The 24136-nt window shown below is 56.2% G+C and overlaps 2 protein-coding genes across 5 annotated transcripts in view; one reads left to right on the plus strand and one right to left on the minus strand.

The window, feature by feature from the left end:
* GDAP2 (ganglioside induced differentiation associated protein 2) overlaps window positions 1–6470 on the minus strand; it is a 12432-nt gene extending 5962 nt beyond the window's left edge. The window contains exons 1-6 of the mRNA XM_083170630.1: window positions 6339–6470; window positions 1805–2004; window positions 889–1028; window positions 601–716; window positions 386–529; window positions 4–246 (exon numbers count right to left, since the gene is read on the minus strand). Of these exons, the coding sequence (XP_083026756.1) occupies window positions 4–246; window positions 386–529; window positions 601–716; window positions 889–1028; window positions 1805–1959 (798 nt within the window). The 5' untranslated portion in view covers window positions 1960–2004; window positions 6339–6470. The remainder of the gene's footprint in view (window positions 1–3; window positions 247–385; window positions 530–600; window positions 717–888; window positions 1029–1804; window positions 2005–6338) is intronic.
* Window positions 6434–24136, plus strand: part of WDR3 (WD repeat domain 3) — a 41583-nt gene continuing 23880 nt past the window's right edge. Inside the window, exons 1-23 of one of the 4 annotated variants that reach the window (XM_083171476.1) lie at window positions 6434–6580; window positions 6921–7138; window positions 7241–7450; window positions 7870–7988; window positions 8211–8289; window positions 8567–8662; window positions 8869–8949; window positions 9042–9143; window positions 10387–10484; window positions 11547–11645; window positions 11746–11985; window positions 13846–13939; window positions 15081–15182; window positions 15266–15351; window positions 15734–15875; window positions 16064–16120; window positions 16231–16331; window positions 16410–16521; window positions 16606–16740; window positions 17872–17922; window positions 18002–18067; window positions 21336–21428; window positions 21523–21570. In XM_083171476.1, coding sequence (XP_083027602.1) covers window positions 6968–7138; window positions 7241–7450; window positions 7870–7988; window positions 8211–8289; window positions 8567–8662; window positions 8869–8949; window positions 9042–9143; window positions 10387–10484; window positions 11547–11645; window positions 11746–11985; window positions 13846–13939; window positions 15081–15182; window positions 15266–15351; window positions 15734–15875; window positions 16064–16120; window positions 16231–16331; window positions 16410–16521; window positions 16606–16740; window positions 17872–17922; window positions 18002–18067; window positions 21336–21428; window positions 21523–21570 — 2382 coding nt within the window. In that variant the 5' untranslated portion in view covers window positions 6434–6580; window positions 6921–6967. Of the gene's footprint in view, window positions 6665–6739; window positions 6839–6920; window positions 7139–7240; window positions 7451–7869; window positions 7989–8210; window positions 8290–8566; window positions 8663–8868; window positions 8950–9038; window positions 9144–10386; window positions 10485–11546; window positions 11646–11745; window positions 11986–13845; window positions 13940–15080; window positions 15183–15265; window positions 15352–15733; window positions 15876–16063; window positions 16121–16230; window positions 16332–16409; window positions 16522–16605; window positions 16741–17871; window positions 17923–18001; window positions 18068–21335; window positions 21429–21522; window positions 21571–24136 lie in introns of those variants that run through there. The other 3 variants (XM_083171473.1, XM_083171474.1, XM_083171475.1) reach the window with 3 other exon arrangements.

Raw genomic sequence — 24136 nt, forward strand, 5'->3', positions numbered from 1 at the left:
TACATAGACGGTCATGGATGATTTGGGCCAATTGATGATACAGCCGTGACGTTCTAGGACCATCGCCACTGTGTTCAGATGGTCCTTGAGAACCTCTGTAGATTGTGCCAGAATCAACAGGTCATCTAGATACGGAAGGACCCGGATGCCCTGGTTGGAGAGTCTGCTGCCCATCACGGCCATGACCGTAGTAAACACCCGAGGGGCAGTAAACAGTCCGAAAGGCAAAGCCTGAAACTGATGGTCCTGCAGTGCAAACGCAGAAACCGATGATGTTTCGGCTTGAAGGGGATATGCAGATGTCCAGGGATGCCATGTGGTCTCCTGGTTGTAAGGCCAGAACTAGGGCATCCCGTTAATGTTTCCATTCGGAACTCGAACCAACTTGTTGAGTCTGGTCAAGCTGAGAATGTGATGATATGCCGTTGGTTTCTGGACTAGGCGTAGAATCCTGAGCCTCGTTGAGACCGGCACTAGGACTCTGGACTGTAGGAGCTTCTGGGTGGCCTGCTCCAAGGGACTTGGAGAACTTGTGGAAAGGAGTTTGGTGGACGACTCCGGAAGGTGTGGGAGTAGCCTTGGGAGACAACATCCCCGAACCCATGTGTCTGTCGTGGATGCCAGCCAGAAGTCTGAAAACCCCAACAGGCGGCCTCCCAACTTGGCATTCCCCAGGTGGAGGCCCTTCCCATCCCGTTGTGCGGTTTGTCCTCTGGCTGAGATGAGACCCAGTGACAAAGGAGGACACATTGGTAGTGGGCACGGACTGTTGTTGGGGGGGGGGGGGGGGGGGGTAGGACACATTGTTAGCATGCAGGGACAGGGGATCGTTGAGACAGAATTACATGTATGATGTATGTAGAAGGCTGTAAGCCCCGTGTCACGCACCTTTCAGCTTCTGCACATCCTCCTGCAGCTCCGGTCCGGCATAGCGGTAGATACTGTCAGACACCGGATTCTTGTCGGTGAGGGTCTCGTTGCTGGTGTTCACCACGGCGGTGCAGTTCAGTAACGCCACATCCCCGCTCCTGTAAGGACAGAACAACCTCAGTACAAGCCACGGAGTCCCCGGGGGGACCTGAACTTGGCCCCCATGTACACACTATGGCCGCTGTGTGGGGTGAGGGTCAGACCCAGGAGTATGTGGGACATAACCAGCATGTACTCTGCAATACACTGTAACATCTGACATTCTCCAGGGTAAGAAACCACACAAAGAAGGATTATTGCGTATTTAAGTTATTAAACATTATTCCCCCTAGGCTAAGATAGAGATGTGAGGGATGCTGGCCGGGCCGGGGTGAGCGCAGTCTCATCTTATGACCCGGACCATGTGCGGAACATTGGGAGCATTGTTTGTAAGCTGCTCCTAGGTATAGCTGCTACAGATCGGGCATGCCCTGCACTCACAGCGCGGATTACACACACTGTGATATTCTGGACACAGCGAATACACAAAGGTAGACTTCAGGATACAGACCCCGGGAGCTGCGAAACGCACTGTCACACAGGCACATCGCCCTAAAACCATCAGGGGCCACCGTTAGCAGCCTCCCCCCCCCCCAGCACATATGACAGGAGCGCACCCAGCAACAGATGCTCAGACCACGAAGGCCCCAGCAATCTGACTCATTTTGAACGCCACAAGGAAGCAGCAGTTACTTATCTGCTATCTGGATACAAAGGTCACTGCACCATTACAGGCCGGCGGTTGGGGGTAGTCACAAGGGTAATACCACACTATGCGGTGCAATATGGGGCATGATAAATGGCTCCTCCCTTTATAGATCGGATCAGCGCTCACCAGATTATCACCTTCCCGTTAAGGTCTTCTCTGTAGGGGAACGGGGAGCGGAGCTCACTGTGCACAGTGCCCACGTGGCACACACCTGGCACATCGGTCCAGCAAGGTAACGTGTCCACATCCACGAAACACGAGCGGGCGCCGAGAGGATCCATGGGACGGACGCAAGCTGGATCTGCATGAAGCCGTGGCTTCGATACCTGGCAACAGAAGAGTAATGATGTCACTAATGTGCATCATGTATGACATCACGGCATGAGATATCATCATACAGACAGAGAATATGATGTGCACGCCCGTGTCACGGTAACCCAACACACATAGAGGACTGCAGAGTAATGATGTCACTAACGTACAAGGAAATTACATCACAATTCATCCGGCCTCAGGAGACCTCATACATCCAGCCTCAGTACACCATGCAGCGTGATATACCTCATACATCCAGCCTCAGGAGACCGTGCAGCGTGATATACCTCATACATCCGGCCTCAGTACACCGTGCAGCGTGATATACCTCATACATCCAGCCTCAGTACACCTTGCAGCGTGATATACCTCATACATCCAGCCCTCAGTACACCATGCAGCGTGATATACCTCATACATCCAGCCTCAGTACACCGTGCAGCGTGATATCCCTCATACATCCAGCCTCAGTACACCATGCAGCGTGATATACCTCATACATCCAGCCTCAGGAGACCGTGCAGCGTGATATACCTCATACATCCGGCCTCAGTACACCGTGCAGCGTGATATACCTCATACATCCAGCCTCAGTACACCTTGCAGCGTGATATACCTCATACATCCAGCCTCGGTACACCATGCAGCGTGATATACCTCATACATCCAGCCTCAGTACACCATACAGCCTGATATACCTCATACACTCAGCCTCAGTACACCGTGCAGCGTGATATACCTCATACATCCAGCCTCAGTACACCGTGCAGCGTGATATACCTCATACATCCAGCCTCAGTACACCGTGCAGGCGTGATATACCTCATACATCCAGCCTCAGTACACCGTGCAGCGTGATATACCTCATACATCCAGCCTCAGTACACCGTGCAGTGTGATATACTTCATACATTCAGCCTCAGTACACCGTGATATACCTCATACATCCAGCGTGATATACCTCATACATCCAGCCTCAGTACACCATGCAGCGTGATATACCTCATACACCCAGCCTCAGTACACCATGCAGCGTGATATACCTCATACACCCAGCCTCAGTACACCATGCAGCGTTATATACCTTATACATCCAGCCTCAGTACACCATGCAGCCTGATATACCTCATACACTCAGCCTCAGTACACCGTGCAGCGTGATATACCTCATACATCCAGCCTCAGTACACCGTGCAGCGTGATATACCTCATACATCCAGCCTCAGTACACCGTGCAGCGTGATATACCTCATACATCCAGCCTCAGTACACGTGCAGTGTGATATACTTCATACATTCAGCCTCAGTACACCGTGATATACCTCATACATCCAGCCTCGGTACACCATGCAGCGTGATATACCTCATACATCCAGCCTCAGTACACCATGCAGCGTGATATACCTCATACACCCAGCCTCAGTACACTGTGCAGCGTGATATACCTCATACACCCAGCCTCAGTACACCATGCAGCGTTATATACCTCATACATCCAGCCTCAGTACACCATGCAGCGTGATATACCTCATACATCCAGCCTCAGTACACAATGCAGCGTGATATACCTCATACATCCAGCCTCAGTACACCATGCAGCGTGATATACCTCATACATCCAGCCTCAGTACACCATGCAGCGTGCTATACCTCATACATCCAGCCTCAGTACACCATGCAGCGTGATATACCTCATACATCCAGCCTCAGTACACCGTGCAGCGTGATATACCTCATACATCCAGCCTCAGTACACCATTCAGCGTGATATACCTCATACATCCAGCCTCAGTACACCGTGCAGCGTGATATACCTCATACATCCAGCCTCAGTACACCGTGCAGTGTGATATACCTCATACATCAGCCTCAGTACACCATGCAGCGTGATATACCTCATACATCCAGCCTCAGTACACCATGCAGCGTGATATACCTCATAAATCCAGCCCTCAGTACACCGTGCAGTGTGATATACCTCATACATTCAGCCTCAGTACACCGTGCAGCGTGATATACCTCATACCTCTAACCTCAGTACACCCTGCAGCGTGATATACCTCATACATCCAGCCTCAGTACACCATGCAGCGTGATATACCTCATACATCCAGCCTCAGTACACCGTGCAGTGTGATATACCTCATACACCCAGCCTCAGTACACCGTGCAGCGTGATATACCTCATACATCCAGCGTCAGTAGTTCATGCAGTGTAATATACCTCCAGCCTCAGTACACCATGCAGTGTGAGATACCTCATACATCCAGCCTCAGTACACCATGCAGTGTAATATACCTTATACATCCAGCCTCAGTACACCCTGCAGCGTGATATACCTCATACATCCAGCCTCAGTACACCGTGCAGTGTTATATACCTCATACATCCAGCCTCAGTACACCGTGCAGTGTGATATACCTCATACACCCAGCCTCAGTACACCGTGCAGTGTGATATACCTCATACACCCAGCCTCAGTACACCGTGCAGTGTGATATACTTCATACATTCAGCCTCAGTACACCGTGCAGCGTGATATACCTCATACATCCAGCCTCAGTACACCATGCAGCGGGCTGGCTATACCGGTCTGGGGGCTCCATGTACTGGGGGGCTGGCTGTACATGTCTGGGGGAGGTAATAGTGGCTCCATGTATTGGGGCTGGCTGTACATGTGTGAGGGCTCCATGTATTGGGGGCTGGCTGTACCTGTCTGGGGGCTCCAGGTATTGGGGGCTGGCTGTACCGGTTTGGGGGCTCCATGTATTGGAGGCTGGCTGTACCTGTCTGGGGGCTCCATGTATTGGAGGCTGGCTGTACCTGTCTGGGGGCTCCATGTATTGGGGGCTGGCTGTACCAGTTTGGGGGCTCCATGTAATGGGGGCTGGCTGTACCTGTCTGGGGGCTGGGGTATGGCTGTACCTGTCTGGGGGCTCCATGTATTGGGGGCTGGCTGTACCGGTCTGGGGCTCCATGTATTGGGGGCTGGCTGTACCGGTCTGGGGGCTCCATGTATTGGGGGCTGGCTGTACCGGTTTGGGGGCTCCATGTATTGGAGGCTGGCTGTACCTGTCTGGGGGCTCCATGTATTGGGGGCTGGCTGTACCAGTTTGGGGGCTCCATGTAATGGGGGCTGGCTGTACCTGTCTGGGGCTGGGGTATGGCTGTACCTGTCTGGGGGCTCCATGTATTGGGGGCTGGCTGAACCGGTCTGGGGGCTCCATGTATTGGGGGCTGGCTGTACCTGTCTGGGGGCTCCATGTATTGGGGGCTGGCTGTACCTGTCTGGGGGCTCCAGGTATTGAGGGCTGGCTGTACCTGTCTGGGGGCTCCAGGTATTGGGGGCTGGCTGTACCTGTCTGGGGGCTCCAGGTATTGGGGGCTGGCTGTACCTGTCTGGGGGGGCTGGGGTAATGAGGGCTGACTGTACCTGTCTGGGGGCTCCATGTATTGGGGGCTGGCTGTACCTGTCTTGGGGCTCCAGGTATTGGGGGCTGGCTGTACCTGTCTGGGGGCTCCAGGTATTGGGGGCTGGCCGTACCTGTCTGGGGGCTCCAGGTATTGGGGGCTGGCCGTACCTGTCTGGGGGCTCTATGTATTGGGGGCTGGCTGTACCGGTTTGGGGGCTCTATGTATTGGGGGCTGGCTGTACCGGTTTGGGGGCTCCATGTATGGGGGGCTGGGGTAATGGGGGCTCCATGTATGGGGGGCTGGGGTTATGGGGGCTGGCTGTACCTGTCTGGGGGCTCCATGTATTGGGGACTGGCTGTACCTGTCTGGGGGCTCCAGGTATTGGGGGCTGGCTGTACCTGTCTGGGGGCTCCAGGTATTGGGGGCTGGCTGTACCTGTCTGGGGGCTCCAGGTATTGGGGGCTGGCTGTACCGGTCTGGGGGCTCCATGTATTGGGGGCTGGCTGTACCGGTCTGGGGGCTCCATGTATTGGGGGCTGGCTGTACCGGTTTGGGGGCTCCATGTATTGGGGGCTGGCTGTACCGGTCTGGGGGCTCCAGGTATTGGGGGGCTGGCTGTACCTGTCTGGGGGCTCCAGGTATTGGGGGCTGGCTGTACCTGTCTGGGGGGGCTGGGGTAATGAGGGCTGACTGTACCTGTCTGGGGGCTCCATGTATTGGGGGCTGGCTGTACCTGTCTGGGAGGCTGGAGTAATGGGGGCTGGCTGTACCTGTCTGGGAGGCTGGAGTAATGGGGGCTGGCTGTACCTGTCTGGGGAGGGGGAGGGGGGGGGGGGGGGGGGGGCTGGGGTAATGGGGGCTGGCTGTGCCTGTCTGGGGTATTGGGGGCTCCAGCTGGGGACGGGGGGATACCGGCGGTACAGATCTCACCTCCCGCGGCCGCCGCTACATTCCGTTGCTCGCTGTCATCTGACCGGTTGCCGGAAAGGCCCTTGTGTAAAGAGTGGGCGGTTCCTCTTGCAGACACACCCCATGGGCGGGGTTGGGACTTGGGAACGCCAGAGCGAGGGCAGTGTCCGCCATCTTGGAGCCGGGCAGCCCTCAGTGCGCATGCGCGACCTGCACGTGTCCGGTTGTGAGCACCGGGAGAGCGGCTGAGGAGAAGAGTCCGGGTAATTATCTGCCCCCGGCCCTGTGTACGCTCCTACCCCTATCCCTGCTCTGCCCCCTCTCTGTATCCCGCCCCTTGTGGTCAGGTATGTTATTACCTGTCATGGTGACGTATGAGGTGCTCCCCCATACCCCCAGCCATTGGGGATACAGGTGCTAGCTGTTAGGTACCTGGGTGTGCTGTGCCCGGGTACAGTAAGCCCCCCTGGGGTGGGCCTCGTGTCGCCCTGTTGGCCGGGGGCATCTCTAGGGGTCCCATGGTAACTAGCCCCATGTGTTGTCAGGTAATGGCCTCCCCTCTTCTGTCTCTCACCCATTAATGTCTCATTGCTCCCTGTACAGGCCGTGCTGGGCTCACCCTGAGAATAATCCCCCGTGGTACCGGCGCCATGGGACTCACCAAGCAGTATCTCCGCTACGCCGCCACTGCTGTGTTTGGGGTGGTCGCCAGCCAGAAGGCCAATGTGCGCTATGTCACCCTGCGGGGAGAGAAGGGGCGCTATGTGGCTGTCGCGGCCTGTGAGCACGTCTTCATCTGGGACACCCGCAAGGGTGAGAAGGTCGGTACTGAAACGTGATATCTCCGCCACAAGTCACTGATGTTCCCATGTGTGATATTGGGGCCCCAGGCAGTATGGTGACAGTTGTGTCTCTCATTGCAGGTCCTCATTCTGCAAGGCCAGAAGCAGGAGGTGACGCAGCTGTGCCCCTCCCCCGACGGGCTCTCGTTGGCTGTTGGATACGAAGATGGGTCCATCCGCGTATTCAGCATCCTTAGCGGGGAGAGTGGCATCACTTTCAATGGACACAAAGCGGCGGTGACTGCGCTGAGCTACGACCACCTGGGAGGCCGACTAGTGTCCGGGTCCAAGGTAATGTGACAGCTTAGCCTGCTTCTCCTGGGGTGGAGAGAGGGTCCAGACTGCTCGTTTCCTACTGGGTGACCGGTAGGGCGTACTCTCTCCGCCTGCTGGATTACCAGGGGGGTCTCTCTCCGCCTGCTGGATTACCAGGGGGGTCTCTCTGCCTGCTGGGTGACCGTGGGGCACTCTCTCTCCCTGGTGGGGGGCTCTGAATCTCCAGTGACTATGACAAGTGCATGAGGTTCTGGGTCTTCTTTGTATAGATCTATGATAGTATCTTGATCTGCAGAACATGGGGTCTCTGGTATGTCTGGTCCTGTGTTGTGTGGCTTGTGCGGTCGTCTCTCCTATACCGTGGCCGTTATGTATAGAATATATAGAGCAGAGTAATTTCCCAGGCGTCTCCAGTAACACCGCTCTCTCCGCAGGACACTAATGTTATTGTGTGGGATGTCATCAATGAGAGCGGCCTGTACCGGCTGAAGGGCCACAAGGACGCCGTCACACAGGCCATGTTCCTAAAGGAGAAGAATCTTCTGGTCACCAGGTAACCGCGAGTCCCGGCAGTTCTGCGTTGTGGGAGGGGCTCATATTTACCATAGTATTAGGGCTAATTGTCTGTCTATATACAGAAGCCTCTTCTTCCTGCAGCCTAGGATAGTGCCGTGTGCTGTACATGTCTATGTGCTGGAGTATAATGTAATTGTGCTCAGTGCGTGTGCATGTAGTGACTGGGGGATTAGCGTGTGACCCTCTGCTCTTCCCGTAGTGGTAAGGACACACTGGTGAAGTGGTGGGACCTAGACACGCAGCATTGCTTCCAGACCATGGTGGGACATCGCACAGAGGTAGGTTTCCTGAGTGTCAGCTCTTGTGACCAGCTTCTCCTAACCTGTCTCCACAACATACAGCAACGCACCACTCTGTCCGGCCGTGAGTGTTCGTGTGTTGTATGTAAAAACATAACAGAGTCAATTTACCAAAGCTTCTAAGAATGCAACAAAAAGGTGGTGTTCACAGCAACCAATGAGATTCTCTCTATCATTTCTCTATTGTGTCCTAGAAAATGATGTTCTCACCCAGTAATTGCCATCTCATTGTATTAATGTCATTGCTGTGTCCCAGGTCTGGGGTCTGACTGTTCTGTCCGATGAAAGCCGAATATTGACCGGTTCAGCAGACAGTGAACTGCGTTCCTGGACCATCTCATATGCAAATGAGGTAATTATACTATCCCCGCCCCCACGTTCCCGCCCAATACTTTCCTGTCTCCGATACTTTTTGTTTATTGTGTTCCCCCTTCATATGTCCCTCACATGCCAGACTGGCTGTAGTGTAGACACGTGGCAGCCCCCGATCTGTGTGGTCCTAGGCGGAGGTCCTCTGTAATGTCTGTGATGTGTATATCGTCCATCTTCTCCCTGTAGGACCAACCGCCTGAGGAACCGCGCATGAAGAAACCTAAAGGTCCCACAGACGTGGAGGAGGATGCCGCTGAGGATGAGGAGGTACTGTCAGACCGGGAGGACCCCGTACCCAGTCAGCGTGTGACCATTTCTCTATAGTTATGATGTATTTTGTCTGTCTCTGTTCTCAGCAGCGTATCCTGACGTGTAAGCGCCATGGTTCCATCATGCGAGATGGGCGGGACAGGGTGGTGTCCTTGGCTACGGACCGGACCAGGAGGTTCTTGGCTTGTCATGTGAGTGGCTGGTGATTCAGTAGGGGGCGCTAACGCGTTGTAGGGTTCCCGGGTGTATGCGCTATTTCCATACTGCCGCGTCTGCTTCATTTGTTATGTACACTTTGTCTCTCGCTGACCTTGGGCTGCTTTTACCTCTCCCTTCATCATGCATTAGATCCTATGCAGAACGTAATGGAGGGAGGTGGTTGGGTTCTCTCTGTGTGCGGACTGGTTGGCAGATGGGGGTATAAAGTCCCAGGATTAGGCCTAAGTGGTCACCTATTCGCTATAATTGGTAGTTGTACTTCCAGAGACTGCTGGAGCCCGGGGGATATGGCGGTACAGAGCAGAATAGAGTCTATGGGAGGGAGACGATCACAATAGTGGTGAGAGACGGGGTTCACTTCTAATTGTCCACAAAGCACTGGGTCGCCATAAATAACGTGAACTGGCCCTCGACCAACAACCCGGAGTAACCCTGTACTTGCCCCGCGGCACCCCCTGTACTTGCCCCGCGGCACCCCCTGTACTTGCCCCGCGGCACCCCCTGTACTTGCCCCGCGGCACCCCCTGTACTTGCCCCGCGGCACCCCCTGTACTTGCCCCGCGGCACCCCCTGTACTTGCCCCGCGGCACCCCCTGTACTTGCCCCGCGGCACCCCCTGTACTTGCCCCGCGGCACCCCTGTACTTGCCCCGCGGCACCCCTGTACTAAATAAATGCAAGATGGAGACGAGGTCACAGTATGCACATATGCGATTCGGTCAGATTGTCATTAGGTCGTCAGTCATAAGGTCGACACCGTTGGGTCAACAGGTGGCTAAGTCAACATGGTTTTAGGTTGACAAATGCATTAGGTCGACTGGTTGCGAGGTCGACATGGGTGTTTTCACTGTTCTTTGAGCCGACATGTGCCGACAGGCGGTATTTCATGCCCTACCATCCACTAGGGCATGGTGGGAGAATTAGCCCTACCATCCCCCAAGCATTGCGAGGGCCTGCGGTTGACTTCCAACTGTGTCCATGTCGACTATGTCGACATTCGGGTAAAAAAACAGTGAAAAAACATGTCGACCTAGAACCCTGTCCACCTAGTTGCCTGTCGACCCAACGGTGTCGACATAATTGACCTAAGTCTGGTCGACAATACGATGGGCGACAGTGGTGAAGCTATTAGAACCCGGAGCTGCCAGAGGTCTCTGTGTAATGTCGCAGCCTCCATAATACCATGTATGTGATACTGAGTTGTCATACCCTCTAGGGCCCGGACTCCATCCTGGAAGTCTTCTGTGTCCTGAATGAGGACGAGATCAGCAAAAAGATGGAGAAGAAACTGAAAAGAGCCAAGAAGAAAAACAAGTGGGTGCAGTAAAGGGGTGGCAGCTGCCAGGGGAGTGAGGGGCTGGCGGTGGGTGATGGAGGAATGCGGGTGCTGGGGGAGTGAGTGGCTGGCGGCAGGTGCCAGAGCAATGAGGGGATGGCAGTGAGTACCGGTGGAGTAAGGGGTTGGAGGACTGAGGATCTGGTAGCGGGTGCCTGTGGGTGTTGGAGGACTGAGGAGCTGGTGGCGGGTGCTGGTGGAGTGATGGGCTGGAGGTGGGTGTTGGAGGACTGAGGATCTGGTGGCGGGTGCCGGTGGAGTGATGGGCTGGAGGTGGGTGTTGGAGGACTGAGGAGCTGGCGGCGGGTACCGGTGGAGTGATGGGCTGGAGGTGGGTGTTGGAGGACTGAGGAGCTGGCGGCGGGTGCCGGTGGAGTGATGGGCTGGAGGTGGGTGTTGGAGGACTGAGGAGCTGGCGGCGGGTGCCAGTGGAGTAAGGGGCTGTAGGTGGGTGTTGGAGGACTAAGGAGCTGGTGACGGGTGCCGGTGGAGTGATGGGCTGGAGGTGGATGTTGGAGGACTGAGGAGCTGGCGGCGGGTGCCGGTGGAGTGATGGGCTGGAGGTGGGTGTTGGAGGACTGAGGATCTGGTGGCGGGTGCCGGTGGAGTGATGGGCTGGAGGTGGGTGTTGGAGGACTGAGGATCTGGTGGCGGGTGCCGGTGAAGTGATGGGCTGGAGGTGGGTGTTGGAGGACTGAGGATCTGGTGGCGGGTGCCGGTGGAGTGATGGGCTGGAGGTGGGTGTTGGAGGACTGAGGATCTGGTGGCGGGTGCTGGTGGAGTGATGGGCTTGAGGTGGGTGTTGGAGGACTGAGGATCTGGCAGCAGATAGAGGGCGCTGCAGGAGTAAGGGGTTGGTGGGTGCCATTGTTTGGGCAATGGGAAGGGAGTAGGGAGGAGCGGGGCTGGCGGTACAGGGGCATGTGGGGTATATGCATTATAGGATGGGGCACTGTAGAATCCTCCGGTTACATAGTGACATGGATGGGTACAGTGGGGCGACGGGGAAGTCTAACGCGACCATGTTCCCCTTGCTGCAGACAGAAGGATGGTGAGGAGCAGGAGGAGCCCGTGGTGGAGAGGACCCTACAAGATGAGATTCACAAACTCGCCAACATAAAGGCCTCATCGAAAATCAAGTAATTGTGTATTTCCGTGTTGTGCGCATTGCGCTGTCTGAGGTGATTCCCATCCGCCTGACCTCCGTACTGACCCTCCGCTCTCGCTCGTTTCCCCCAGATCATGTGACCTGCTGATTTCCGCCAAGGGGGAGCTGCGGGCGGTGCTGCTGCTGCAGAATAACAGCGTGGAGTGTTTCTCTCTGCCCGCTGACCTGTCACTGGCTGGGGCCATCGAGTCTAACAAGTGCTCCCAGCTCACCCTCGGGGGGCACCGCAGTGACGTACGGACATTGGCGTTCAGCTCGGACAACATCGCTATGCTGTCAGCATCTGCAGAGTCGGTAAAGATCTGGAACAGGTACGGCCCGTGTTCTAGGGGTATCTGCTCCATTGGGCAGATGCAATAGGTCGACACAAAAAAGGTCGACATGAGTTTTCCATGATTTCTTTTCTTTCTACCGACTTGTTCTTCATGATCCAAGTGGGCAGAAAGTTATATCCCAATAGTGTGCGTGCGGGGACGCGGTACACTAATGCCCACGCGCGCGGGGGGGACGCGGTACACTAATGCCCACGCGGGGGGGGGGGACGCGGTACACTAATGCCCACGCGCGCGGGAGGGGGGGGGGACGCGGTACACTAATGCCCATGCGCGCGGGGAGGGGACGCGGTACACTAATGCCCACGCGCGGGGGGGGGGGGGGGCGGTACACTAATGCCCACGCGGTACACTAATGCCCACGCGGGGGGGGGGACGCGGTACACTAATGCCCACGTGAGGGGAAGCGGTACCCTAATACCGTGTCCTTGTCCGGATTTGCGAGCCACGTGAGGGGACGCGGTACCCTAATACCGTGTCCTTGTCCGGATTTGCGAGCCACGTGAGGGGACGCGGTACCCTAATACCGTCTCCATGTCCAGATTTTGACAGACGCAAAAAGGTTACAATTCCTGTTGACCTTTTCCTGTGTCAACTGTCCATGTGGAACTTTTTATGGTGCTGCAGGGACTGTGTGCGCACTGTAACCTGTGTCCTGTGCTGTCCGGTACCACGGGCAGGGACTGTGTGCACACTGTAACCTGTGTCCTGTGCTGTCCGGTACCACGGGCAGGGACTGTGTGCACACTGTAACCTGTGTCCTGTGCTGTCCGGTACCACGGGCAGGGACTGTGTGCACACTGTAACCTGTGTCCTGTGCTGTCCGGTACCACGGGCAGGGACTGTGTCCTGTGCGGTCCGGTACCACGGGCAGGGACTGTGTGCGCACTGTAACCTGTGTCCTGTGCTGTCGGGTACCACGGGCAGGGACTGTGTGTGCACTGTAACCTGTGTCCTGTGCTGTCTGGTACCACGGGCAGGGACTGTGTGCGCACTGTAACCTGTGTCCTGTGCAGTCCGGTACCACGGGCAGGGACTGTGTCCTGTGCAGTCCGGTACCACGGGCAGGGACTGTGTCCTGTGCAGTCCGGTACCACGGGCAGGGACTGTGTCCTGTGCAGTCCGGTACCACGGGCAGGGACTGTGTGCGCACTGTAACCTGTGTCCTGTGCTGTCCGGTACCACGGGCAGGGACTGTGTGCGCACTGTAACCTGTGTCCTGTGCTGTCCGGTACCACGGGCAGGGACTGTGTGCGCACTGTAACCTGTGTCCTGTGCAGTCCGGTACCACGGGCAGGGACTGTGTGCGCACTGTAACCTGTGTCCTGTGCAGTTCGGTACCACGGGGAGGGACTGTGTGCCCGCTGTAACCTGTGTCCTGTGCAGTTCGGTACCACGGGCAGGGACTGTGTGCCCGCTGTAATCTGTGTCCTATTCGGACCGGTACCACGGACAGGGACTGTGTGCGCGCTGTAATCTGTGTCCTATTCGGACCGGTACCACGGGCAACGACTGTGTGCGCACTGTAATCTGTGTCCTGTACGGTCCGGTACCATGGGCAGGGACTGTGTGCCCACTGTAATCTGTGTCCTGTTTGGACTTCTACTACGGGCAGGGACTGTGCACACTGTAACCTGTGCCCTGTGCAGTCCAGTACCATGGGCAGGGACTGTGTGCGCACTGTGCCCTGTGCCCTGTCTGGTACCACGGGCAGGGACTGTGTGCACAGTGTCCTGTGCTGTAGAGCGGTACCAGGGGCAGGGACTGTGTGCACGCTGTAATCTGTGTCCCTTACAGTCCATCCCCACTCACTGGAATTGTTACTGTCTGTTCCCGTAGGTCCACGCTGCAGTGTATCCGGACCATGAGCTGCCAGTATGCCCTCTGCTCCCTCTTTGTCCCAGGAGACAGACATGTCATAGTGGGAACAAAGGTGAGACCCCGCACACTACCATATAGCACACAGTGCACACATATAATACTAAGTGCATAACAGAGGTCACCACATGCAGCTGTTGTGAGCCGTGACTCCCACTCCTCCTCTGCTGCTCCACAGCCTGTGTGTTCCCTCTGCTGCTCCACGGCCTGTGTGGTCCCGCTCCTCCTGCTGCTCCACGGCCTGTGCGGTCCCGCTCCTTCTCCTGCTGCTCCACGGCCTGTGTGTTCCCACTCCTCCTCTGCTGCTCCACAGCCTGTGTGTTCCCACTCCTGCTGCTCCACGGCCTGTGTGGTCCCGCTCCTCCTCCTGCTGCTCGACGGCCTGTGCGGTCCCGCTCCTTCTCCTGCTGCTCCACGGCCTGTGTGTTCCCACTCCTCCTCTGCTGCTCCACAGCCTGTGTGTTCCCACTCCTCCTCTGCTGCTCCACAGCCTGTGTGTTCCCGCTTCTCCTCCTGCTGCTCCACGGCCTGTGCGGTCCCGCTCCTCCTCCTGCTGCTCCACGGCCTGTGCGGTCCCGCTCCTCCTCCTGCTGCTGTGCAGTCCCGCTCCTCCTCCTGCTGCTCCACGGCCTGTGCGGTCCCGCTCCTCCTCCTGCTGCTCCACGGCCTGTGCGGTCCCGCTCCTTCTCCTGCTGCTCCACGGCCTGTGCGGTCCCGCTCCTTCTCCTGCTGCTCCACGGCCTGTGTGGTCCTGCTCCTCCTCTGCTGCTCCACAGCCTGTGCGCTCCTGCTCCTTCTCCTGCTGCTCCACGGCCTGTGCGCTCCCACTCCTCCTGCTGCTCCACGGCCTGTGCAGTCCTGCTATACAATGTTCCGCTCTGGGACCGATTCTGAAACCACTCTGCAGTCAGGCATGTGCAGCGGTAGAGTGCTGCTCTTCCCACTGGGTTTTATAAATCCTGTCCAACACAGACTTTGCCAAATCCTTTCTTAGCCATTTGTAGCCCCCCCCCCCCCCCCCAGGGTCACACACACACATTTATTCCCCGCCACCTCTGTGCGCCCGGCCCCCAGGGTCACACACATTTATTCCCCGTCACCTATGTGTGCCTGGTCCCCATGGTCACATACACATTTATTCCCCGCCACCTCTGTGCGCCCGGTCCCCATGGTCACTGTCCTCTTCTGTCTTTCAGTCCGGGAAGCTGCAGCTGTTTGATTTGGCCTCGGGAAGTGAGCTGGACACTGTGGATGCTCATGACGGGGCCCTGTGGTCCATCTCTGTGTCACCTGACCAGGTAACATGACCCCCAGCTAAGCGCAGCGTGACCTGTAACGCCGGCGACTGCTGTCTGATCATCTCTTTTCCTGTCCGCTATAGAGGGGGCTCGCCACTGGGGGCGCCGATAAATCTGTGAGGTTTTGGGAGTTTGAGCTGGTGACGGATGACGCAGACGCCCAGAGCAGGTAACGCGGAACCCTGTCCAGTTCTATTACGGAGTCTATAGATACAATCTTTTCTGTCTATTGTGCTCCGGCTGCCAGGATGATGAGAGTTGTAGTGTTATGAGCAGCCTGTGTGTCACCGAGTGAATGCGGCTGGAGCAGAACCTGCTCGTGACGTCGCTGACGCACAGTGACCGGAGCAGCGTCATGGAGACGGCGTCCCCTGCTGCCTGGGGGAGGAAAGCGGGATTACAGCAGGACCAGTCGCCCAAATATATAATTCACTGTTTAGATGTAAAATATAAATGTACAGTACAGATTGGGGTCCCCCTTAGCCTCGGGCACGGAATGGCTGCACCCCGGTGATTGGGAATATTTCATTAATTGCCCATTCTTCCCGCAGCCGACGCCTCTCCGTGAAGGAGACACGCATGTTACAGATGGACGAGGATGTGTTATGCGTGCGACACAGTCCAGACAGTCGCCTTCTGGCCGCGTCCCTGTTGGACTGTACGGTGAAAATCTTCTTCGTTGATACCCTGAAGGTAAGAGCTGAGCTGTGGGGGCCACGATGTGTAACGTGGGAAATGGTGCCAGCCACTTCAGGTACAGCAGGCTTTGTTTCTTCAGTGTGGCGGGGTTAATTACAGATATCCTGATACATGTGGTGCGACCAGCAGAGCCGTCTGTCATGTTGCGTTTTATGTACTAACCTGTTTCTCTCCTCTTCCAGTTCTTCCTCTCTCTGTACGGACACAAGCTGCCTGTTCTGTGCATGGACATCTCACATGTAAGTGCCATCGCTGGGGTGGACCACATAGGAACGTGCCTCTGCCCCATTATTATCCTACTGCATGGTCGTTGGTGTAATCCGTACGCTTTCTGCCCTCTCTCCTACAGGACGGCTCCATTATAGTCACCGGCTCTGCCGATCGGAACATCAAGATCTGGGGCCTGGACTTTGGTGACTGTCACCGCTCTCTCTTTGCCCACGATGACAGGTAAGTAGATGCTCCTGGGAGTGCTGCGTACAGGGGCTTATTCTCTGTGTCACTGAACGCTCGCTCCTCTCTCCACAGTGTCATGTTCCTGCAGTTTGTGCCAAAGACGCACTTGTTCTTTAGTGCGGGGAAAGACCGGAAGGTGAAGCAGTGGGACGCCGACCGCTTCCAGCAGGTTCAAACCCTTGAGGTAATATTGGCCCCTGGAGCTCACACTCTGTCGCGATGCAACGTCAGGCGGTCCTCATAACCAACAGGTTTTCTTATTCCGCAGGGCCACCACGGAGAGGTGTGGTGCTTGGCAGTCAGTCCCAATGGCGACCATGTTGTGTCATCATCACATGACAAGTCCCTGCGGCTATGGGAGAGAACGAGAGAACCACTCATTCTGGAAGAGGAGCGGGAAATGGTGAGAGAGATGTAGCAGTCTGTGAGGGAGGAGGGCCGGGGCTGCGGTGTGTAGGATGGGGCTGTGAGGAAGGAGGGCTGGGGCTGCGGTGTGTAGGACAGGTCTGTGAGTGAGAAGGGCCCGGGGCTGCGGTGTGTAGGACAGATCTGTGAGGGAGGAGGGGCCGGGGCTGCGGTGTGCAGCATGGGCTGTGAGGGAAGAGGGCCGGGGCTGCGGTGTGCAGGATGGGCTGTGAGGGAGGAGGGGCCGGGGCTGCGGTGTGTAGGACAGGTCTGTGAGGGAGGAGGGCCGGGGCTGCGGTGTGTAGGATGGGGCTGTGAGGGAGGAGGGCCGGGGCTGCGGTGTGTAGGATGGGGCTGTGAGGGAGGAGGGCCGGGGCTGCGGTGTGTAGGATGGGGCTGTGAGGGAGGAGGGCCAGGGCTGCGGTGTGTAGGATGGGGCTGTGAGGGAGGAGGGCCGGGGCTGCGGTGTGCAGGACGGGGCTGTGAGGGAGGAGGGCCGGGGCTGTGGTGTGCAGGATGGGGCTGTGAGGGAGGAGGGCCGGGGCTGCGGTGTGCAGGATGGGGCTGTGAGGGAGGAGGGCCGGGGCTGCGGTGTGTAGGACAGGTCTGTGAGGGAGGAGGGCCGGGGCTGCGGTGTGTAGGATGGGGCTGTGAGGGAGGAGGGTCGGGGCTGCGGTGTGCAGGATGGTGCTGTGAGTGAGGAGGGCCAGGGCTGCGGTGTGTAGGACAGGTCTGAGGGTGGAGGGCCGGGGCTGCGGTGTGTAGGATGGGGCTGTGAGGGAGGAGGGCCGGGGCTGCGGTGTGCAGGACGGGGCTGTGAGGGAGGAGGGCCGGGGCTGTGGTGTGCAGGATGGGGCTGTGAGGGAGGAGGGCCGGGGCTGCGGTGTGTAGGACAGGTCTGTGAGGGAGGAGGGCCGGGGCTGCGGTGTGCAGGATGGGGCTGTGAGGGAGGAGGGCCGGGGCTGCGGTGTGCAGGATGGGGCTGTGAGGGAGGAGGGCCGGGGCTGCGGTGTGTAGGATGGGGCTGTGAGGGAGGAGGGCCGGGGCAGCATACTGGACAGGGCTGCGGAGTACGGGGCAGGTATGTGTTACATGATATGCACCTGTAATAATGCTGATGTCATTGCAGCAACGTGAGGCTGAGTACGAGGAGAGCGTGGGTAGAGGCGGGCAGCCGGTGGTAAGTACATGATCTGTGAGCACCAGCCACCTACAGACATGGTCCCAGGCACCCTGAGTAACGGGGTCTCTCTCCACAGGTGGCCGGAGAGAAGGAGGGGGAGGCCGGTCTGGCTGGGAAGAAGACCATAGAGACTGTGAAAGCTGTGAGTATAAGTGTGGTGTTACCTAGAGCCATGTATCGGGTGTATTCCAGGTGCTGTCCTCTTACTACGTCATGTCATGGGCCCTATTATATGTACACACTCCACCACATGGACCCTCACATTACCCGTGGGGCCCTATTATATGTACACACTCCACCACATGGACCCTCACATTACCCGTGGGGCCCTGTTATATGTACACACTCCACCACATGCACCCTCACATTACCCGTGGGGCCCTGTTATATGTACACACTCCACCACATGCACCCTCACATTACCCGTGGGGCTCTGTTATATGTACACACTCCACCACATGGACCCTCACATTACCCGTGGGGCCCTGTTATATGTACACACTCCACCACATGCACCCTCACATTACCCGTGGGGCCCTGTTATATGTACACACTCCACCACATGGACCCTCACATTACCCGTGGGGCCCTGTTATATGTACACACTCCACCACATGCACCCTCACATTACCCGTGGGGCCCTGTTATATGTACACACTCCACCACATGCACCCTCACATTACCCGTGGGGCCCTGTTATATGTACACACTCCACCACATGGACCCTCACATTACCCGTGGGGCCCTGTTATATGTACACACTCCACCACATGGACCCTCACATTACCCGTGGGGCCCTGTTATATGTACACACTCCACCACATGGACCCTCACATTACCCGTGGGGCCCTGTTATATGTACACACTCCACCACATGCACCCTCACATTACCCGTGGGGCCCTATTATATGTACACACTCCACCACATGGACCCTCACATTACCCGTGGGGCCCTGTTATATGTACACACTCCACCACATGGACCCTCACATTACCCGTGGGGCCCTATTATATGTACACACTCCACCACATGCACCCTCACATTACCCGTGGGGCCCTGTTATATGTACACACTCCACCACATGGACCCTCACATTACCCGTGGGGCCCTGTTATATGTACACACTCCACCACATGCACCCTCACATTACCCGTGGGGCCCTGTTATATGTACACACTCCACCACATGGACCCTCACATTACCCGTGGGGCCCTATTATATGTACACACTCCACCACATGCACCCTCACATTACCCGTGGGGCCCTGTTATATGTGCACACTCCACCACATGGACCCTCACATTACCCGTGGGGCCCTGTTATATGTACACACTCCACCACATGGACCCTCACATTACCCGTGGGGCCCTATTATATGTGCACACTCCACCACATGGACCCTCACATTACCCGTGGGGCCCTATTATATGTACACACTCCACCACATGCACCCTCACATTACCCGTGGGGCCCTGTTATATGTACACACTCCACCACATGCACCCTCACATTACCCGTGGGGCCCTGTTATATGTACACACTCCACCACATGGACCCTCACATTACCCGTGGGGCCCTGTTATATGTACACACTCCACCACATGGACCCTCACATTACCCGTGGGGCCCTGTTATATGTACACACTCCACCACATGGACCCTTACATTACCCGTGGGGCCCTGTTATATGTACACACTCCACCACATGGACCCTCACATTACCCGTGGGGCCCTGTTATATGTACACACTCCACCACATGGACCCTCACATTACCCGTGGGGCCCTATTATATGTACACACTCCACCACATGGACCCTCACATTACCCGTGGGGCCCTATTATATGTACACACTCCACCACATGCACCCTCACATTACCCGTGGGGCCCTATTATATGTACACACTCCACCACATGCACCCTCACATTACCCGTGGGGCCCTGTTATATGTACACACTCCACCACATGGACCCTCACATTACCCGTGGGGCCCTGTTATATGTACACACTCCACCACATGCACCCTCACATTACCCGTGGGGCCCTGTTATATGTACACACTCCACCACATGGACCCTCACATTACCCGTGGGGCCCTGTTATATGTACACACTCCACCACATGGACCCTCACATTACCCGTGGGGCCCTGTTATATGTACACACTCCACCACATGGACCCTCACATTACCCGTGGGGCCCTGTTATATGTACACACTCCACCACATGGACCCTTACATTACCCGTGGGGCCCTGTTATATGTACACACTCCACCACATGGACCCTTACATTACCCGTGGGGCCCTGTTATATGTACACACTCCACCACATGGACCCTCACATTACCCGTGGGGCCCTGTTATATGTACACACTCCACCACATGGACCCTCACATTACCCGTGGGGCCCTATTATATGTACACACTCCACCACATGGACCCTCACATTACCCGTGGGGCCCTGTTATATGTACACACTCCACCACATGGACCCTCACATTACCCGTGGGGCCCTGTTATATGTACACACTCCACCACATGGACCATCACATTACCCGTGGGGCCCTGTTATATGTACACACTCCACCACATGCACCCTCACATTACCCGTGGGGCCCTGTTATATGTACACACTCCACCACATGCACCCTCACATTACCCGTGGGGCCCTGTTATATGTACACACTCCACCACATGCACCCTCACATTACCCGTGGGGCCCTGTTATATGTACACACTCCACCACATGGACCCTCACATTACCCGTGGGGCCCTGTTATATGTACACACTCCACCACATGCACCCTCACATTACCCGTGGGGCCCTGTTATATGTACACACTCCACCACATGGACCCTCACATTACCCGTGGGGCCCTGTTATATGTACACACTCCACCACATGGAACCTCACATTACCCGTGGGGCCCTGTTATATGTACACACTCCACCACATGCACCCTTACATTACCCGTGGGGCCCTGTTATATGTACACACTCCACCACATGGACCCTCACATTACCCGTGGGGCCCTATTATATGTACACACTCCACCACATGGACCCTCACATTACCCGTGGGGCCCTGTTATATGTACACACTCCACCACATGGACCCTCAATGTTACATGATCCTAGTATGGAGCCCTCCTCTACCTCTGTCATATACTAGTTTGTAGAATCCCCCGCGCCTCCATGTCACATGATCTTAGTTATGATCCTGCCCCTCCCCTCCATGTCACATGATCTTAGTTTGGATCCTGCCCCTCCCCTCCATGTCACATGATCTTAGTTTGGATCCTGCCCCGCCCCTCCATGTCTCATGATCTTAGTTTGGATCCTGCCCCTCCCCTCCATGTCACATGACTGTTGATTGGATCCCTGTAGAGTAAACTGGTTATCTCTTGCAGACGGAGCGCATTATGGAGGCCGTTGAGCTACACAGAGAAGAGAGCGGCCGATTGGAGGAGCATCAGGCGCTGTGCAGGGCTGCAGGGAAAGAGGTGATGCAGCAGAATGTTGGGGTTATAGACAGTGCTGTCAGATGACACTGTGGATCTGTGATTAATGCAAATAACTCTTATTTTCCACACTCAGCTTCCCCGGAAGATTCACCCGATCCTGCAGGCATATGGGAACATACCGGTAAGACTCTGCCCACGATCACATGACTGTTACTGAGAGAGGGGATCGCCCATGTACTGGCAGAAGCATGCTCGGTGAGCTGCTAGGACACATCCGATGCTGTCAGCCGTCATTGGCTGTGCATGATCACATGACTGTTACTGAGAGAGGGGATCGCCCATGTACTGGCAGAAGCATGCTCAGTGAGCTGCTAGGACACATCCGATGTGGTCAGCCATCATTGGCTGTGCATGATCACATGACTGTTACTGAGAGAGGGGATCGCCCATGTACTGGCAGAAGCATGCTCAGTGAGCTGCTAGGACACATCCGATGTGGTCAGCCATCATTGGCTGTGCATGATCACATGACTGTTACTGAGAGAGGGAACCGCCCATGTACTGGCAGAAGCATGCTCGGTGAGCTGCTAGGACACATCCGATGCTGTCAGCTGTCATTGGCTGTGCATGATCACATGACTGTTACTGAGAGAGGGGACCGCCCATGTACTGGCAGAAGCATGCTCGGTGAGCTGCTAGGACACATCCGGTGCTGTCAGCCGTCATTGGCTGTGCATGATCACATGACTGTTACTGAGAGAGGGGACCGCCCATGTACTGGCAGAAGCATGCTCAGTGAGCTGCTAGGACACATCCGATGCTGTCAGCTGTCATTGGCTGTGCATGATCACATGACTGTTACTGAGAGAGGGGACCGCCCATGTACTGGCAGAAGCATGCTCGGTGAGCTGCTAGGACACATCCGGTGCTGTCAGCCATCATTGGCTGTGCATGATCACATGACTGTTACTGAGAGAGGGGACCGCCCATGTACTGTCAGAAGCATGCTCAGTGAGCTGCTAGGACACATCCGATGCGGTCAGCCATTATTGGCTCTGCATGATCACATGACTGTTACTGAGAGAGGGGACCGCCCATGTACTGGCAGAAGCATGCTCAGTGAGCTGCTAGGACACATCCGATGCTGTCAGCCGTCATTGGCTCTGCATGATCACATGACTGTTACTGAGAGAGGGGACCGCCCATGTACTGTCAGAAGCATGCTCGGTGAGCTGCTAGGACACATCCGATGCTGTCAGCCGTCATTGGCTGTGCATGATCACATGACTGTTACTGAGAGAGGGGACCGCCCATGTACTGGCAGAAGCATGCTCAGTGAGCTGCTAGGACACATCCGGTGCTGTCAGCCATTATTGGCTGTGCATGATCACATGACTGTTACTGAGAGAGGGGACCGCCCATGTACTGGCAGAAGCATGCTCAGTGAGCTGCTAGGACACATCCGATGCTGTCAGCTGTCATTGGCTGTGCATGATCACATGACTGTTACTGAGAGAGGGGACCGCCCATGTACTGGCAGAAGCATGCTCAGTGAGCTGCTAGGACACATCCGATGCTGTCAGCTGTCATTGGCTGTGCATGATCACATGACTGTTACTGAGAGAGGGGACCGCCCATGTACTGGCAGAAGCATGCTCGGTGAGCTGCTAGGACACATCCGGTGCTGTCAGCCATCATTGGCTGTGCATGATCACATGACTGTTACTGAGAGAGGGGACCGCCCATGTACTGTCAGAAGCATGCTCAGTGAGCTGCTAGGACACATCCGATGCGGTCAGCCATTATTGGCTCTGCATGATCACATGACTGTTACTGAGAGAGGGGACCGCCCATGTACTGGCAGAAGCATGCTCAGTGAGCTGCTAGGACACATCCGATGCTGTCAGCCGTCATTGGCTGTGCATGATCACATGACTGTTACTGAAAGAGGGGACCACCCATGTACTGGCAGAAGCATGCTCAGTGAGCTGCTAGGACACATCCGATGCTGTCAGCAGTCATTGGCTGTGCATGATCACATGACTGTTACTGAAAGAGGGGACCACCCATGTACTGGCAGAAGCATGCTCAGTGAGCTGCTAGGACACATCCGGTGCTGTCAGCTGTCATTGGCTCTGCATGATCACATGACTGTTACTGAGAGAGGGGACCGCCCATGTACTGGCAGAAGCATGCTCAGTGAGCTGCTAGGACACATCCGGTGCTGTCAGCTGTCATTGGCTCTGCATGATCACATGACTGTTACTGAGAGAGGGGACCGCCCATGTACTGTCAGAAGCATGCTCAGTGAGCTGCTAGGACACATCCGGTGCTGTCAGCCATTATTGGCTGTGCATGATCACATGACTGTTACTGAGAGAGGGGACCGCCCATGTACTGGCAGAAGCATGCTCAGTGAGCTGCTAGGACACATCCGATGCTGTCAGCCGTCATTGGCTCTGCATGATCACATGACTGTTACTGAGAGAGGGAACCGCCCATGTACTGGCAGAAGCATGCTCAGTGAGCTGCTAGGACACATCCGATGCGGTCAGCCACCATTGGCTCTGCATGATCACATGACTGTTACTGAGAGAGGGGACCGCCCATGTACTGGCAGAAGCATGCTCGGTGAGCTGCTAGGACACATCCGATGCTGTCAGCTGTCATTGGCTCTGCATGATCACATGACTGTTACTGAGAGAGGGGACCGCCCATGTACTGGCAGAAGCATGCTCAGTGAGCTG

This window comes from Crinia signifera, chromosome 2 (assembly GCF_055691185.1).
Source record: "Crinia signifera chromosome 2, ASM5569118v1, whole genome shotgun sequence".
NCBI lineage: Eukaryota > Metazoa > Chordata > Amphibia > Anura > Myobatrachidae > Crinia > Crinia signifera.